Below are 20286 nucleotides of genomic sequence, written 5' to 3' on the forward strand. Positions count from 1 at the left end.
TTCACGAAACCAGGCTTTGACTTAGGGCCTGCACTTCCCGGCTGCTGTGGTGGAGCAGGACGGGAAGGTTGATAATCCGAATGACCTCCTCTACCTGAAGGCCTGAAATTCAGACGGCTTGGGTGATAAGGACGAGCTGCCGGCTTTCTGGGGAGACAGACCTCGAATGCTTCTCCCTCTTTTTTCTGCAGGTCACATTGCTAATGCATAGCTGTTACCATCGCGCCGAACAAGGCCTTCGGATCGATAGGGGCATCCAAGAACTCCACTTTGTCTTTGTCAGAGAGGCCTTACAAACACAGCCATAACGATCTCTCTCCCACAACATCTAAGCCCATACTCCGACCGCAACTTTGAACTGCTCCGCGGGACGTGCGCAAGTTTAAATCTGCAATGATGCATATCTCCTTCCAGAGCGCTGGGTTGGGAGAACCGGAGTCCATCTGACGCCCCATCTCCTCTAATAACTCCGCTTGATAGGCTGTAAGGAGGGACGTTGCTTTCAAAGCACGTCCTGCCAGTGCAGAAGATTTATAAATCTTTTGAAAAACAGAGGCGGCGAAGCGCTTTGTTTTCCCTGGCAACGAAGCCCCGGTTGAAGAGAGCGCTGCCCTGCGGCTCGGGTGCAAGTGATTCGCCACAGATGATTCTACAGGGGGAGGATCTGCCATCCCCAAATTCTCCATTCCCTGGACATCTAGCCTCGAGAAGCCCTTAACAGGTACTCGGTGGGAAAAAGGCTTATCCCAAAACCTCTTCATTTCAGCCACACAAGCCGGGACGGCTGGAATAAACTACCTTGCTGGAGGGAGACGTGACGGAAGTCTCTTTCCGTCATACAAGTCTCTTTTAGCCCCTTTATCTGCTGGTTGGGATGGCCAGTCGATCGACATTCTAGCCGCAGCCCTGCAACAGACCTCGATAAGATCTGTATCCATCTGCACAGGGGAGGGTGAGCTCTCATCCTGTGCACTCGGAGGATGCGACTGCATCGGGGGAAGAATAGCATCTTCATCATCGTCATCCTCATCCTCGAGGATGGTCGACAAAACTTTGTCATCGTCATCTTCCTCTCCCGCTAACGGATCTCCAAACAGCGGGGGAAGGACGGGTGACACCTTCTCCATCATCTCACCCCAGGAGCTGGAGGCCTGTTGGCAATCCATCGATTCCTCTCTGGGTTGAGTAGAGAGGCATGGGTCCGACTTCCCAGCTACTGCAACGTGAAGCCTTCGCTCTCTGGTTTTGACCGAGAACTTTGCACAGTGGGGACAGCCCTCGGGGTCGGTCAACGCTGCCTGAGCGTGTTTAGCACCCAAGCAGGAGATGTAGAGACCATGTGAATCTTTCGCAGAAATCCACATTCCGCACGCACATGGATGAGGAGGACGGCCCTGTCCTCCGGGGCTCTCCGGCTCTTTTGCAGTGGCCATGAAGCCTGCACTCTCTTCGTACGGTAAGCCCACCACAACGTGACAGCTAGTACGGAGCTGTGCTGCGACAGAGAGCTCTTTTCCTACTTTATTGGTGCGTGGTGAGCGTGGCAAAAAACTCGAAAAAAAAAATAATAAGTAGAAAAACTTAAAGTAGAAAACTCGCCTTGACGCGTTAGTTATCTCACTCTTAAGTGTTAGGTCACTCGACAAACGTTAAGAATATATTGCGTTTGGGACGTTACCTTGCGGCTCCGTCGATAAACTGCTTAACAATAATTCTCCAAGTCTGCTGAGGTCAGCTTCTGAAATCTTCATGGGGAAGAGAACGAGAATGATGAAATGGCAGGAAGCTGCGATTTATATACACGGAGCAGGACTCCCTGATCACTGTAGCGATTGGTCTGCCATGGTTGGCAGACGTGGTGTTATTGGTGCTTACGCGATCGGCCAAGCCTGAGGCGGTCCCATAGTGAGATACCGAACGAATGTTAGAAAGAGAACTCCTCAATAGTGTTTTTACTTTAAACTCAAGCTGATTTCATCTGTAGCAATGCAGAAAGCCAATATATCAACAGGAAATGAAAGCAATTCTTACTGAAATAAGCCATTGCGGAGGTGGTCTGCAAAACTTATGCAAAAAAGAAAATAAATAGTTTATGAAAGACCATCTGTGAGATCTTTGCCACCCTGACAATAAAACACAGAACTAAAAACAGTGTCCATCACCATGACAACAGTAGCCTGCTTCATGCACTGAGATAATTAGAGATTGTCTTTGGAGTTTTTTTGACGGTAAAGATTAAGGAGTGTTTCCAGCATCAGCGGGGCATCAGACCATTAACAGACAGTGTGCTTGCTGGAAAACAACAATGTACTTTATTCAGAAGCCCAACTCTTTGATTTGTCTTTGCAACCAATAAAACCTCAAATTAATCATTTTCATTTTTAAAAGTAATGTCTTATCATTGCAACCAACGAATAATTAATAGTAGCATTTGTTTTGTTTTTTTGATAAACCCTATAGGTACTGATCATTAGGATCATTATTCGGGACAGAGCAGAGATATAAAGTCAAACTAATGCCTCAATTAGGAAGAAGGTACAAATGTAAGGAGATGAAAGCCACAACAACCATTCAGACACCGGCAAAGAGAAAGATACAGCAATCAACCAGAAGATAGATGGCATTACTTAGAAAAATCCATGTCTGGGGCAAAAAAAGAGCTGTGTGGACGTGCAATCTTCAAAACCGTATGTTTGAACCAAATCTAACACTGCCCACATACCTTGAGTGAAGTACGGAGGAGGAAGCTGAGCTTCATGCACAAGGATGCAGGGAAACATGCAAAAGAAACTCAATTCCTTCCAGCAGCATAGTAAACCGGAAGGCTAATTAACACTGGACTGGCTAAAAAAACCTGAATATCTGGCATTATTTCAAAACTGCAGTACACAGGTGTCACCCAAACCTGATCGATTTGGAGGAAATGTGCTGAGATAAAAAGGCTACAGTAACACATCCACCGTGTGTAAAACTTAGTTACCACAAAGTCTGAAATCTGTCAAAATGTGGCTTAATGGTGCATTGAATTCTTAAGTTTGTCAGTCCTGAAATTCACTTCCAGACATGACTTTTAGACTTCCCTTGAGAAATATTAGCTGGAGTATACTTTCCGTTCTATAGAAATGCTTGGTTTTAGGTTTTCCTCCACTGAATTTAGATGATCTTTAGCTTGAATTTTAAAAGATTATTTTTTGGTGAATGACTTTCACTTTGTGTTACTTCATAAAATATCAAAATGTGGTTGCTATATACAAAACAAATAGTATTTTAATATTTTGTATAATATTTTTAATATATAATAGAGCCCGACCGATATATCGGCCGGCCTAAATCAGCATCGGCGTTTATAACGGCCGATGAAACATGAGAAAGAGAGTCTCATGCTTCACTCATGTTATGAGTGTTGCATAGTTTGCCCACCAGAGCGAGCTCCGCAGTTGCAGAAAGTCTGAAACTCCACTATAGAAGAAAGCGATCAACCAAGCCACGGAGATGTAGGCTACTGTTTTGACGGTGAGTCTGTCGTTCGTCATGTGAGATGACTTAGTTCATACACTCTATATAAAAACGGTGTGGTAGTTCTAGCTAACGGTCCTATCATTATCACTTCTAAATATTCTGTAACATCACTTACAGCCGCTAATGCATTGCTATATTAGATTAGCCACAGAGCTAATACCATGTTTATCAGTGGAAGAGCGCAAACGTTAATAAGAGGTCAAACTATAACTTTAGCGTTTATCTTATTCTAAATATATCTGCAGTGTTTCCCACAATGACCGCGTAAGGGGCCGTTCACATAGCCTAAAAATGCATGGAAAACGCTAGGCGCGCCACTTTTTCCTTCTTTCCAAAGCGCTCGGGCAGAAGCGCTCCTGAGGCGTCTGCCTTTGCTAAGCAACCATGACGTGCTCTCTCCATGAAGACGCAGAAATTTCAGCAAAGGATAAATGGATTTGCAGCACTAAAAATCGCTCGCAATAGCTCTGCTACTAAATTTATTTCAAAATGGCAATCCATATAAAGCTATGAACAGCTGTTCCTTCATCTTGGCTCAGTTTTCAACGTTGTTACGGGAAAGGATGAAGCTGATTTGTTAGTTCTTGTCACATGACCCGCGGTGCGCTTGCGGCATTCTGAAAAGTTGAGATGTTTTTAACTCGATGCGGTGCGGAAGCCTGGAAAAAACGGGCGTGTCGCACCGCGTGCGCGTCGCTTCCCTGCACAAAGAGAAGAGGAGAAGATATACGGGTCCTTTGTGAATGTGTCTGTGAGAGCAAAGATAGTGTAGTTACAGTAACTACAGTAGGTGCATCAGAAATGATTAAACCAGAGGGGACATGTAAATAAATGTGAGCTGAACATGCGCTTTTTTCTTTTTTTTTCTTTCTTACAGATTGTTTCAAAGCAGCTTTACAGACATAACAGGAAAATGTTGTAATAATATGGTTAAATATAAGTAGGTAAAAGGTCATACCTATTGCTTGACAAATTATATATATATATATATATATATATTTCTCATTTTTGCCTATGAGATCCCTGTTTATTATAATTTTAATTCTAATGATGACATGAGTAATGATACATGGTGATATTATTAATACACATGCTTATTCTTTCTCTGTCTCTCTTTCTGCCCTACAGATGGCTGCTGTAGCAGCAAAGTGTGGGACTACTTCTGCAAATACTTTAACTTTAGTATTATAATTTATTTACAGTACACACACAGACTGTTAAAACCAGCTTCAACTGGAAGAAAGAAAAATTGTTAAATGTTTAAAATCAGACTGTTTCTTGATCATTAAAAAATGTATACTTTTGATGTGCAATTGTTTAGTCATTGAGACTGTAATCTAAGGCTTTTTTTTTAAAACATAAATCCCTTCTGGAGAATGGTTTATACAGCCCACATACATAGAACAGGCAGATATTTTGCTATTGAATGTTGTGTAAGTGAAGTTTATAGGAAATGGGTCTAATATCCAGTTTATTTTCAAAATCAAAATATCGGCTTATAAATCGGCTCTTTTCGAGTTAATATCGGCATCGGCCCCCAAAAATCCATATCGGTCGGGCTTTAATATATAAGTATTATATTTAAATACATATAAATATTTTGCATTTAAGCTGCTATGTTATTTCTGTGCCTCTAGCAATGCATAAGGAAATTCCCAGAATAAATGTACTTTGCACTTGCTTTACATGCTGCCATATGAATAGGTTTGCCATATAAATGAAAAGTGAAATTATGTTTAATCTTAAGCATTTCATGAAATTATGATGGAAGTATTGAACACATACAAAATTAGTGTTTTTTTTTTGTGCTAACATCATTGCAAAAACATGCAATGAGTTTATATCAAATTTTGTTCACCAGAAGATTATCAGTGTTCTGCATTGAAGGTGAACTGGCAGCATACCTCTTGCCAAATGAGCTGATTTAAAGGGGTCATATGATGCTGCTAAAAAGAACATTATTTTGTATATTTGGTGTAATGTAATGTGTTTATGTGGTTTAAGGTAAAAAATAAAAAAAAATCCACATAATGTATATTATTTTTTCTCCTCTATGTCCTGCCTTTATGAAACATGTTGTTGTTTTTTACGAAGTTCATTGTTCTAAAAAGCAAGGTGCGCTCTTATTGGCCAGCTATCCAGTGCGTTGTGATTGGCAGAATGCCTCAAGCATGTGACGGAAATGTTATTCCCCTTAACATACTGTGATGTGTGTCCTGGCGAGACAAGACAAAAACAATAAAACCCATTACAAACGAGCCATTTGTTGCATGCAGTGCGGACATAATTACTGATTATAATGACTTATACTGTGTTTTTACGCGTTGCATTGCACCACGTAAATATTTAACCATGTTTGCATTTGTGAACACAACTTTAACACTGATTTCTAGTTTCACCCTCATATGAAAGGCCAAACAAAGTATTTTGGCTTTCACTTTGCATGAACATTTAGGCAACGTTATGCAAATCTTCCCACATTTTGACGTAGATGTGGGGGCGTGTTTAAACAAAGCGCCAACATCCTGCTCTCTCTCGTGAAGCCAACAAGAAAGTGACTAAAACTGCAATTCATCGACTGGCCGCTTAAAGCTGGCTGCAGAAGAGAGTCAGTCCCATAGACTCCCCATGTTAAAATGCCCAACTTTACAGCAGAAAAAAACAGCATGTTCCAAAAAATAATTTTGGTCTAAATAGCTAATTTTGCCCTATGAGGGGGGTGAATTTTTTTATAACCCATCCGTTTAAATAACTAAAGTTATGCATAATTAAGGGCGTGGTCACTTGACTGACAGGTGGATTGCCGCTACTGTCACTGCTGTCGTGCTACAGTAGGTGGGCGTGGCTTCAGCAACCAGCTCCCACATTTTTGGCCATTTTCGATTGTCTGTGAGAGTCGCGTGGTGACGCGCTGTCAAGATGGCGAGGCCGCTCTGTACACTTTAAGCTTCAAAAACACTCTTCAGGAGTCGACGGGTGACGTCACGGACACTACGTCCATGTTTTTAAACAGTCTATGGTTTAAACGGGGCGTTTTAGGAGGGTGTGGACAAGTCTAAATTTTTATTAAGAATATCTCTTTGGGTTTTAGACTTAAGATCTAAAAAAGTTGGAAAGGCTAATCTATTCATGAACCGCTTGTAACACTTCAAAGAGAAAGGAAACCTTGAAATTAAATCGCATCATATGACCCCCTTAAAAAGTATGTCTTGAATCTGTAGTATAAAGTATAGAACTCTCTGTCTGGCATATCACTTTGATTAATCTGATCTCATGAAAGTGTGATTAAATAGTATGCCAAATAAATATTAAAACTTGTGGTATTGATAGGCAAAATGGGAATGTTTTAGTTGGACATTCATATAACGTTTTTAAATGTTACTATTTACAGTATTTCTGAACATTCAGGGAACATAGAAAGTAATGTTTAATTAATGATAAAATAGAATATTTTCTTACCATTCTCATATAACCAAGAAAAAAATACATAAATTAAAAACTGGATGCTTTGAACTTTTTATTCTGAAATAGCATTTTCATAATGTTATCAAAACGTTCTTATATCTTTTGTAAGCTGGCATTGTGTTGTTTTAGGGTTAAAGAAACATATGTATAATATCCTGCCAGAAAATTATCAGTGGCTTTTGTTTTCCTACTGTTTTACCTTTCTTACAGTATAGAAAGCAATATGAAAGAACCATGTTAAATTGTGTCTCTTTCATGCTTGACATACAAATGCATCTGCGCTTCACTACACTTTTTTCACTGAACACATTCATTACATAATTCACATACATTCTCAGCATAACCTATTCTCCTCTCTCAAGACCTCACCTCATTAAAAGCAAACACACACACTTCAAACCTCAGTATCACACACACATCCACACTTACACATGCATACAGTTCACTGTCCTAAACCTGTAAGTGCAGAAAGTTACACAAGGATAAATACAGAAAAATCAAGCACACATCAGAGTCACCGAAAAAACCCCACAAATAAATCAAAAGCAGATCAAGTGAGCGCTCACACACTTACCTACAGCAGTGAGCAATCCATCAGTGACAGACCGAAAAAGTCAATGCAACTCTATCTTTCTTTTCTCACTTTAGCTATCAGCGTCTAACACAGAGAGCTCTATACGACAGCTCAAGCATGCTGTAGTGTGTGTGTGTGTGTGTGTGAGTGAGTGGTCCGAGCAGCAGTCAGAAGAGAGTGCTGATGTAGTGAGTGTGTGCGCAGGGCTGAACGGGGAGCTGACCCCCTCCCTGTGAGAGCGGAGTGGTTGCTAGGTGATTTGAGTACTCCAGTCATCATGGTCTGATGTCGACTGACTGCACATGCACACATACACACAAACATACGTGTGTAAAATCAGAATTTTGTTCAAAAGGGTTCAGGGTCTATTAATAATAATGACTAGTTAGGTATGAATTTATTCTAATACTTTATTTTTTTAAGCACACAACAGAACACTTAAAAACAACTATATTTACAGCCTAATGTGCTTAAAATTGTGTTTGTTTCTTCAGGCATGTTAAAGGTAACATGACTATTTAATAATTCAGTGTTTTCAAGAAGACGGACACATAAAGTGAGTGTACACTACCATCTGGACTGATGTATAATATATGAGACAAAAATTATCAATAAAATCTTTTTCGAAATCAGATATAAATCAAAATCAATCCAGTGGCACAAAATGTATAACCAAACACTTACACAGGGGAGACTGGGTGTTGTTGTCTCACTTTTCTGTGAAGTTAACATTTCTCTAAGTAAGTATTTCTGAAGTAATTTTTTGTATTTAACACAAAACTCTGACTACAAAAAAGCTGAATATTTCAATTGCCCTAGAAGAAGAAAAAAAATGCTGACACATGCTGACACATCCTAAGTGGGAACTTGCTATTTATTACACCGATTTGAGAAGAATGCATTCGTTTGAAATTCTATATAAAGTAAAGCAAAGCTTAAAAAGCCTATATAGGCTGTGTATTATACATAACAAATGTGACTTGCACTCTCTTGTGAAAAAGTAGGTTAGTTAATGTTTTAATTTAAAAGTTTATTAAATGCAGACAGCTGAACTTTTTAACCCACTTAAGTAGAATTTCAGTACATCATTATCTGTAATTTAATAATCACTTCTATTATAATTGAAATATGAAATACTGATAAGCATTTAGGGTATAAGCTAAATTATACTTAATGTCATTTTTAATTAGACTTAGTCATGCATTTAAATAAGTGTAATGATGAAGTTGCAAATACATTAACTTTTAATGTAATATCAAACAACTCACTACAGTTAAAACTATAATCAAGTACATGAGTTTTAGCACGTTAGTGAACATATCAAAATGAGTGTACTTCTTTGAGTCAGGACAAAAGTGTGTTAAAAAGACTATTTAAAGGGGGGCTATTATGCTTTTTAACTATTTTAACTTTAGTTAGTCTGTAATCTTGCTGTTTGCGCATAAAAAAAGTCAAATTCAAAAGGAGATATTTGTTTAACAGAAATTACTTTTCGAAAACTACAATGAATGACTCGTTTGGACTACAAAGCATATTTTCCAGGATTTGTGGTATCACAAATACAGACGAATGGGACGAGACCTGTTTGAGCTGCTCTAGAAAAAGTAAAGAGTGTTATCACTATACTGGAGAAACGCTAGCTTTCCCAAAACAGACAAACTTAGAGTGGTTACAATCATCCGTGTTTAAACAAATCCTGCCCAGTTGCTTCTCGAAACTAGTCCAAAATCACGTTTCCAGGAGGTTCCCCAATAAAAAATTGCTTTCCGGGGTTAAAATATAAGTTTTATGGCATGGTTGCCTTGGTAAAATTCGCATTTTAGGGTCTAAATATCACGTTATTGGTATTGTCGCTTCGACCCGCGGACATGAAAAACAACCACAGACTTGGCAACATTGGTTGGCATTCACTACACAGAGCCGTAATTCACTGACAATCTACAAAAAATCGTGGTGGCGATTCTTTGTCGATTTTGAAAGCGATTTTGTGTTAGTTGTCGGTAGACTACGGCTCTGTGTAGTAACTGCCACTCCACCTGAACCAGTGTTGCCAAGTCTGCGGTAGTTTTTCATTTCCGCGGTTCAAAGCTACCCCAATACCAATAACGTGATATTTAGCCCCTAAAATGCGAATATTTTACAAGACAACCATGCCCCAAAAAAAAACCTGTATATTTTAACCCCGGGAAGCAATTTTTTTTTTATCTGGGAACCTCCTGGAATCACGATTAGTTTTGGACTAGTTTTGAGAAGCAACAGGGCAGGATTTGATGTGAAAACCTGGCAACCCTGATCTGAACACACATGCTTTAGTTTATTCTAAAGTTTAGATATACTTCTAATTACAGGAGCGTCTTTACTGATGAGATGTGCATGAAAATCGCATTCGATTTTTTGCACAGCCCTAATCACAACACACACTGGCCCAGCCGACCAGTCACAACACACACTGGCCCAGCTAGCCAATCACAGCACACACTGGCCCAGCTGGCCAACCACAACACACACTGGCCCAGCTGACCAACCAGAACACAAACTGGCCCAGCTGACCAACCACAACACACACTGGCCCAGCTGACCAACCAGAACACACACTGGCCCAGCTGACCAACCACAACACACACTGGCCCAGATGACCAATAACAGCACACACTGGCCCAGCTGACCAATCATAGGACACACTGGCCCAGCTGACCAATCATAACACACACTGACTAAGCTGGCCAATCACAACACACACTGGCCCAGCTCACCAATCACAGGACACACTGGCCCAGCTGGCCAATCACAGGACACACTGGCCCAGCTGGCCAATCACAACACACACTGGCCCAGCTAGCCAATCACAACACACACTGGCCCAGCTGACCAATCACAACACACACTTGCCCAGCTAACCAATCACAACACATTTCGTATTTCAGAAAGCAGGGCCTTCATTTGATACAGGAACTATTCAAGCCGTTCAGGCCAGAATAGAGACAGAGCTGCTGTAATAATGAAAATACGTGAAAAATTATATGTTTTTTTCGAACAGCCTGGTATGAGAGCCTATTCTAGTCCCCCAAAACAAAATCACGAACTTATAAAAGAGCATAATAGGACCCCTTTAAAATGTATTTTAAAGTAAAACTTTTAATTTGACATTATAACAAAGTTGACTTATCAAAGGTGTACTTAAGTTTGTTGTGAAAGCGTCTCTCTCCAAATACACTTAAGTATCCTTATATTTCATTAATATTGTATTATCTGGAATATATATTGATATATTTTTAAATTTGAAATAAACACATTCAGTACAATTAAGTGCACATCTTTTTCACATGCACTGACCTGGCATTTATCACTCTGTAAAACAGACCCCTGCATCCTGTCGTCTTGTGTTTGGTGGTCTGCTTTCTGTCTTAATACATACACTTATTCACTGTTAACTCATGTACTTTTTTCATAATACACAAAGATCATGTAACTTAGAAAAAATAAAATTAAAATCAAGCTATTAAAATACTGCGCATCTCGCTCTTTAAAGAGAATGGGAGATGACACTCTGGTTTATTGAATGTTACACCCATTACATCGTTAAAATAGCAAAAATGGATTTGGACACGCCCTGAGTGCACCTGCACCATCCACTTTACACTTTGCGTTTAGATCGTTAACATTTTGGGATAATGTGTTTGACTATAAATCAGACTGGTCTGGTTCGGTGTGGCATACCGAGTTGAAATGTAGCAAATTTTCCCATGTTAATCATTTTGGTTGTTATCTATTTTGAAATTCGTAGCTGTATTTTACGAATGCATAAAAGTACGTCTTTGGCACGATGCTCTGAAGCCACCTATTGGTCACAATATATAACGACATTTACATAATCCAAATTTTATTTTACAGAATCCAACAGCATGTGTGGTTAAGCCATCAAAACCGTCAAACTGACATCAGAGAAAGAAACCCATTTCAGAGTGGAAGAGTGTTCAGAATTTGATTTAAGGTTTTGATTAATTTTCAACCATTTTGCTTAAAATCATCAAATGTCTTGTAATTAATCTTTTTTTTAATTGGTCTGAAGCATTCTGTCACTTGCCTCTGCTGTGCTTGCCCCCTTAATTGCAGATTGTAGTGTAAAATGTTATTTATTCCTGTGATCAAAAAATTTTCAGCATCATTACTCCAGTCTTCAGTGTCACATGATCCTTCAGAAATCATTTTAATATGCTGATTTAATGCTAAATTTTCTTTTTATCATTATCATAGTTGAAAACCATTGTGCTGCTTAATATTTTTGTTTGTGGAAACTGTGATACATTTTCCATCATTATTTGAAGAAAAAAAAACAGCATTTAAAATATATATTTTTTGCAATAATGTAAAAGTATTTTCTGTCAGTGGATCAATTTAATGTGTTCTTGCATAATTAAAAGATACAAACATTGACGCCAAACTTTTTTCATTAGTCGTTCCGTGTTAACTTATACATACACTTTTATTCACTGTTAATTCATGTATTTTTTTCATAATACACTTTCAAAAGATCATGCATGTAACTTGAAAAGAATTAAATAAAAATCAAGCTATAAAAATGCTGCGTATTGTTAATGACACCCAACGCATGTATTCAATTCATAGATTTAATTTTTTTGTTGTTCTCTGGTCCTGTGTCACATTAACAGCCCTTCCAGATACTTTCAACAGTCAACTGACAACAAAACACTGACACACAAACTGCTTTATTTGGATCTCAAAAGTTTCAGGAGGATATTTTGGGGTGAAATAACCAACCTGCAACCAAAGACCTTGGATAGAAATAGTACATCAGCAAAGCCACACTATGTTTGATCAGTTCCTACAGACACGCTGTGTCTGCAGTTGGGTTTAATTCAGAGACAGGCAGAGCTCTGTGCTGTGATAGGATCTGTTTGTCTCAGATTAAAGGCCAGCTGTCCCTCTATAAAGGCACAGAGACATGCTGCTTCAAAAGAGACAACTGTCATTCAAGCAAACATCACAATTACCCAATGCAGAGCTTCAGGCTTTGAAATAGAAATGAGTTACTTACAGGTGCCGATGCTTTCTGCCAAAGCTGTCTTTTATCTATGAATATAGTTTCCTCGAAATGCCAATGAGCAGTCAAAACAGGAACACCAGGTACTAATTATTACTTAATTATATTGATAATGATAATTATAAATGGAAATAAATATAAATTGGAGATGCATTTGGTATTAGTGGATTATGTTATATTGGCCATCATATTGGTTGTCGTAATAAATTATTCTATAATTAGTATCAGGCAAAATATAAAAATATATGTAAATATATATACACCTTTATAATATACTTATATCCACATTGAAAACACAGGTGGTTAAAAAAAAGACGATAAATCAAAAATTCATCACAATCAGCTTTTCCACTATTACAGTTTTTCACCATACACAAAGTAAGAGGTTTCTTTTATTTGCAGAATAAGGTTTTTACTGTAGCATTTTATAGTATCATAACAAATTAGGATTCACCACTATAATAATTTTATCAGTGAAATATACTGGCTGTAGTCTTTCAGAGAATCCAGTATTTAAACTTAGCATGGTTCCAAAATCTCTGAAAATTAGAGTAATTTTATGCTTTGGTGCAGGATATTGCTGATTTAACCTTCCTAATGGGGCAGTTTATCCAAAATTGAAAAATAAAAATAAAATAAATTCTGTCATTTACTTGACCTCATGTCACTCCAAACCTGAAGCGCAGCTGGACAAAAACAAAACTAGAGGCATTTCGTATTGCTTGGCGGGAAAGTAACCTATCCTACAGAAAAGCATTAAAAACTGCTACGTAGATCCGATTACTTTTCTTCTCTTTTAGAAATTTTTTTTCTTTTAGGCTAAATTAACGAAAAATAAAGCCTCAACAAGTGTTGACATTTCCCAACACCACAGCTGTAATGACTTTATGAACTACTTTACTTCTAAAATCGATACTATTAGAGATAAAAAATTTAACCATTCAGCCGTCAGCTACAGTATCGCATCAGACAGTGCACTATAGACCCCCTGAGGAACAGTTCCACTCATTCTCTACTATAGGAGAGGAAGAATTGTATAAACTTGTTAAATGATCTAAACCAACAACATGTATGTTAAACCCTATACCATCTAAGCTCCTAAAAGAGGTGCTTCCAGAAGTCATAGATCTTCTTCTGACTATTATTAATTCCTCATTGTCATTCGGATATGTCCCCAAAACCTTCAAACTGTCTGTTATTAAGCCTCTCATCAAAAAAACACAACTTCACCCCAAAGAACTAGTTAATTATAGAACAATCTCGAATCTCCCTTTTCTGTCCAAGATACTGGAAACTTGGAGAAAATGGTATATGTGAGGATTTCCAGTCAGGATTTAGACCGTATCATAGTACTGAGACTGCTCTCCTTAGTTACAAATGATCTGCTCTTATCATCTGATTGTGGGTGTATCTCTCTATTAGTTTTATTTGATCTTAGTGCTGCGTTTGACACAATTGACCACAACATTCTTTTGCATAGACTTGAACACTTTGTTGGCATCAGTGGAAGTGCATTAGCATGGTTTAAATCGTACTTATATGACCGCTATCAGTTCATAGCAGTGAATGAAGATGTATCATATCGATCACAAGTGCAGTATGTAGTACCTCAAGGCTCAGTACTAGGGCCGCTACTCTTCATGCTTTATATGTTACCCTTAGGAGATATCATCAGGAAACTTTGTGTTAGCTTTCACTGTCATGCTGATGATACTCAGCTCTAGATTTCTTTGTGGCCCGGTGAAACACACCAATTTGAAAAACTAATGGAATGCATAGTCGATATAAAAAACTGGATGACGAGTAATTTCTTACTGCTAAATTGTAAAAATTCTAATTATAGGACCTAAAAACTCTGCTTGTAATAACCTAGAACACTGTCTAAGACTTGATGGTTGCTCTGTAAATTCTTCGTCATCAGTTAGGAACCTAGGTGTGCTATTTGATCGCAATCTTTCCTTAGAAAGCCACATTTCTAGCAATTGTAAAACTGCATTTTTCCATCTCAAAAATATATCTAAATTACGGCCTATGCTCTCAATGTCAAATGCAGAAATGTTAATCCATGCAGTTATGACCTTAAGGTTAGATTATTGTAATGCTTTATTGGGTGGTTGTTCTGCACGCTTAGTAAACAAACTACAGCTAGTCCAAAATGCAGCAAGAGTTCTTACTAGAACCAGGAAGTATGACCATATTAGCCCGGTCTTGTCAACACTGCACTGGCTCCCTATCAAACATTGTATAGATTTTTAAATATTGCTTATTACTTATAAAGCCCTGAATGGTTTAGCACCTCAGTATTTGAATGAGCTCTTTTTACATTATAATCCTCTACGTCCGCTATGCTCTTAAAACTCAGGCAATTTGATATTACCTAGAATATCAAAATATCTCCCAAAATTTTCTCCCAAGGTTTTTTTCTCCATTCTGTCACCGATGGAGTTTCGGTTCCTTGCCACTGTCGCCTCTGGCTAGCTTAGTCGGGGTCACTTCATCTGCAGCGACATCGTTGACTTGATTACAAATAAATACACAGACACTATTTAAATGAACAGAGATGACATCACTGAATTCAATGATGAACTGCCTTTAACTGTCATTTTGCATTATTGACACACTTATTTCCTAATGAATGTAGTTCAGTTGCTTTGACGCAATGTATTTTGTTTAAAGCGCTATATAAATAAAGGTGTAAATGTATGAAAAAAGATGATATTTTCAAGAATGCTGTAACTACACAGTTTTGCATTTGACTGCCACTACGTGGATAACATAAGTAAATGGAAACAAAACTTTTTGGTTATAGACATCCTTCAGAATATCTTCTTTTTGAGTGTCACAGAAGAAAGAAACAAACAGGTTTGGGTGAGTAAAAGGGTGAGTAAATTAAAGAATTTTCATTTTTGGGGTGAACTATCCATTTAAGACTTACTGGTGAAAATTCACAATTAGAGTGTTTTGGAGTTCCACTTGCCATAATAATCATAATGCTGGTGGCATGTACATCTGTTGATTTAAAATATTTCAAAAGCTCAAAATCACATTCCAGAACCTTTTTTCTCATATGTTTGTGTATATGCAGTCATAATGGTTGTGTGTAAGCTGGTGCTGGTGGGATGGAAACATGGTCATCCTGCCCATCCCAAATCCCCTAAACACACATAAGTGCGCAGACAGACACAGACCCAAAAGTGTCTCTCTGGTTTCCTGTTAGTCAGCTCTCTGTACAACCCACCCAGTGACCCAGCATTACACTACAAAGACACGCAAACCCATAGACAAACACATGTCTCTTTCCCAGCAGTTATGAACAAGTCTATAATTGTAAAACGGAAAGGAGTCAGAAAGCATCTGAGCAGTCATTTGCTATTTTGGTTAAAGTAAGCTGACTCTACATAAATGTAAAACAACTTAAAGTCTTCCATAAATCAATCAAAAAGCGCTACATTGCAAACGCAAATTGCAAGTCTGGAAGTGAAGTATTAACCCTCTCAAGGCAGGCGTTGCAGATTTGCAACAGTAAAGTAACTAAAAACCTTATTACTCCAGATACATATTTTATGAATCTGGAGTACTAAAAAGTTTACTATAGGTCACTAAATTTACTAAGTTACTAAAACTTAATTTGAGCATGAGAGGGTTAATCCCTGTAAGGTAATCTATAGAATTAACTGACTATCCTTTCCCATCCTTCTACTACCTGTCCAATTGATCCTATCTCCACTCATACCCTTCAGGCCATTTCCTCTTCAGTTATGCCTGCGCTCAAGCACATTATCAACGCCTTTCTTTACAATGGTGCATTACCCACAGCATTTAAGCAGGCTGAGGAAACCCTCTCTAAATCCAGCACTTATAGAAAACTACAGACCAGTATCCCTTCTTTCTTTCATTGCAAAGTTTCTTGTACAGAACAACCTCCTAGACAACAACCAATCTGGCTTCAAAAGCAGCCACTTAACTGAGACTGCCCTGCTCTCTGTTACTGAATACCCGCGACTGGTACTTATCTTGCTGGATCTGTCTGCTCCTTTTGACACAGTTAACCACCAGATCCCCCGTCCACCTTCAAGTCTTACCTCTCAGGTAGGTACTTCAGGATATCTAGGAGGGGTGAGGTTTCCAAGGCACAACTTGTTACTGGGGTTCCTCAGGGCTCAGTGCTTAGACCACTTTCTCTATTTACATGTCATTTTTAGGATCAGTCATTCAGAAAAAGGTATTTTCATATGACACTCAATTGTATTTCTCATTCCAACCAGATGATCTGAAGGAAAATATTCCAGTACCATCATCTTCAACTCAACCTTGCTAAGACAGAACTGCTTGTGGTCTCAGCCGACCCAGAACTTTATCACAACGTAAGAGGCTTTGGATAAAATCGTCTGCTAAATGATTGTGAATGAAATGTAAAATGTATACGTAATATGTATTAAATACAACTTTTTCCTCAATAAAATCAAAATTTGCATCTTTTTAATAGTGAATAAGGTGCTGTCTCAGTGACAGCATGGTAATAAGCAACTAGTTAATAGTGAGAATTGGTCCCTATACTAAAGCGTTAACCATGATCAAATCATGGAAAAGGAATTGTTCTTGTTATTTTGTAAAAACGGTTTTATGTATACCAGTGTGTTTTTAGGCCTTAAAGGGTGTGTTTGTATGTTTTTTATAATGGTGTCATTAGGATAATGGTAACATAACTCAATATTCTTAGAGGGAGCTGATGCCAGAGATAATATGATACAACACCATGATGCTTCACTCCAGCATAGGCAATCAGACAGCATTTGACCTTCACTGTTCTGCTCAGAATCTGTTCACGCAGACTTGTATTCAATCAAATCAACATTATCACATCAGCACAGCATGACTGACCAGTGAAGATTCAATTCACAAAAACCTTCACTTTTACAACTGTGAAAATGTGTGACTCTGAGCGTATATCAGCTGTACTCAAATAACTATTCAAACCACAATACCACATTTGATTTCAGTACATTCAGCAATGCTGTTTATAAAGGGACACTGCTGCAAAAATCTCAATACAGACCCGAATAGTGTCCAACACAAATAAAAACAACAATATAATGAAACTGAGACCGACCAAAGGCACGTTAATAAAACCTGTCTATTTTGGGTAACACTAGTTTAGACACTAATTCTCACTGTTAACCAGCTGCTTATTAGCATGCTTTTTACTAGCATATTGGCTGTTTAATTAGTACTTATAAAGCACATATTAACGCCTTGTTTGCATGATCATATTTTAGATCCCTTAATCCTACCCAACACCTAAACTTAACCACCTTACTAACTATTAATAAGCAGCAAAAAAATTGATTACTAAAACAAAGTTAATCGACAGTTAATAGTGAGAATTTGACCTTTTATAATGTGACCCTATTTTGTCTTTCAGATAAACAAATGCACACAATCTTTGCACTACACTGATTTGCTCTGGACTAATTCTCATATAAGCACTACTCACCACATCAAAACAACCATAAATACTTCCTTCATAACAAAAAAAAAATAGCACAAGACTATGAATGCACCCATCCAGAAACAGAAATGAGATAAGACATCACCTTAGAGTTATATCAGATACAGCAGATAACTTCTGCGAATCCTCTCAGTTCCCCAGCGTGCTCCTCACTCACTCACACACACACACACACACACACTCAGCAGAGGCACAGCCCCCTCTCAGGGGAAACTGTGTCTCTGATATCTTTACTCAACCTTCTCCTTCCTTTCCTCTATTGTTTCTCTCTCCTGTTTTCCCGGTCTTCCTCTCATTCTGGTGTAGCTCCAGGCTGCTCCAGTAAAACTTTCCCATCAGGCCCAGAATTTCTGATTGCCCAAGGGCCAGAAAGTACAAAACGAGAGAATGAAAGACTAAGATGTAAATAAACTCACGGCCCTGAAGAGCAGAAGTACTGCTGTCTTTTCTGCCAAAGATAGAAAAAGGACAAAAAGAGCATTTTTATCTATTGTGTTTTTGAAGAAATAAGTGATAAATTCAGTATGAGTGCTGGGAATGGATCCCCCAACTCTCAACATGAATGATACAGAAAATATTCATTTATAGTGTCACACCAAAGATGTGTTTCTCAATCCCTTTGACTGCAAGGCCATCCATTATTGAAGACATTCATTAAAGCCATGTACCCACAAATATGTTGTGATGATAAATCTGCGTATTTACAGAAACAAGGAGTGCCAGTATAATAAAACACTTCAATTCATTTAATAAAAGTCCATTTAAATAATTCTTAATAATGTTCTTCAGAGTTCTTTGTGGCCTATGAATGTACATTTTCCAATGGCTCGTGAGGAAGGCATAAGACATCTTTATGTTTAGCTCTTTTATCTTATTTTAAGGCTGTTTAAAACCATCATGAGCCCCATTGGAAGTGTGCTGGGTAGTGGCTCCTGACTTCTGACCCCTAGCTGAGAAGCACTGAACTAGAGGATGATGACAACATTTTAAGAGCACAGAACAGGACATTTCTTACACCTCCACCGCCTCCTGCTGGCTTCTGATGATAAAGCAGCTAAAATACTCAGACCCACCCAACTGACACTGTACAATCTGACAAACATCTGAAGTCACAATGACATGCCACTTTTTAAACCATTCTAGTGAGTAAAATGGATTTATTATCGTTTCATTTTTGGATTTATTATTGTATAACTATTATTATTGTACTTGCAGACAATATCAAATGCCACTTAAGTGTACATTTTTATGACTGTGTCTTAACAGACTTGTAAGTCTAATACTTTTAACTATTTCAAATAATTGTCTGGATAATCATAAGTCATGTTTAAAAGAAGTAAACTTATTTTGATGAGTTGACTAATATACTAAAATGAGTGTAATACAATACAATGTACTTGATTAAAATTGTATAATATATACACACAAACACACTAGCATTTAATATAAGCTAAGAACTTAAGTATAGTAATATAAGAACTTGTGTATTAAAGTGTATTAAGTATTCTTTTGAAAAGTATGCTGAAGTGTACTTTTCATAAGGGTTGTAATCTGAGAGTATTAATAATTTGAGTTTATTTCAGCATAACTGCAGTTTCCAGTGGCCTAATTTGCACAAACTCACAAAGCAGATACTGTACCTAAAACATGATTGTTCATACAGGTGACGTGTGTATTCTCAGTATTTTTTAGAAGAAATCTCACACCTCCCACAGGGTCTTGAAGTCCTTCTGCTCAATCCGCAGTAGTTCACTGAACTCCCGGGTGACGATGGTGGCGTGCCGCGGCGTGTTGTCCAGAATAGACTCCCCGAAAGCTGTGCCGATGCCCAGAGTACAGATGGTGACAGCATCCTAACATGAAGAGGAACACAGGTCAGAGCAAACTCTTTCAAACCGGTCATATAACCCATCTGAGAGGTTTCTGATTGAGAGACTGCTGTGTTCCTCTTAGATCCAGGCCTTTCTCAAGGACAGAGACAATTTCACTCAACCCACACAGGGAAAGACAGAGGTCAGCTCATTTGTCCCAAAGGCTTGTAATGTAAGACGCAGCTCTGATAGGAGTTGCTCTAGTTTTCTGCGGTCTATATTAAGCAACTGCACTCAAAATAAAACGTCCACTGAGAGCATCCAAACATATGATCATAAGCAGATA

The 20286-nt window shown here is 38.2% G+C and overlaps 1 protein-coding gene across 4 annotated transcripts in view; it reads right to left on the reverse strand.

Annotated features, from left to right (window-relative positions):
• The window catches only part of rapgef4a (Rap guanine nucleotide exchange factor 4a), a 61938-nt gene that overhangs the window by 37175 nt on the left and 4477 nt on the right, over positions 1-20286 (reverse strand). For 3 of the 4 annotated variants that reach the window (XM_052605672.1, XM_052605671.1, XM_052605675.1), the window contains exon 4: positions 19836-19982. In XM_052605672.1, the coding sequence (XP_052461632.1) occupies positions 19836-19982 (147 nt within the window). Of the gene's footprint in view, positions 1-7558; positions 7703-19835; positions 19983-20286 lie in introns of those variants that run through there. The other variant, XM_052605673.1, reaches the window with a different exon arrangement.

This window comes from Carassius gibelio, chromosome A9, assembly GCF_023724105.1.
Source record: "Carassius gibelio isolate Cgi1373 ecotype wild population from Czech Republic chromosome A9, carGib1.2-hapl.c, whole genome shotgun sequence".
NCBI lineage: Eukaryota > Metazoa > Chordata > Actinopteri > Cypriniformes > Cyprinidae > Carassius > Carassius gibelio.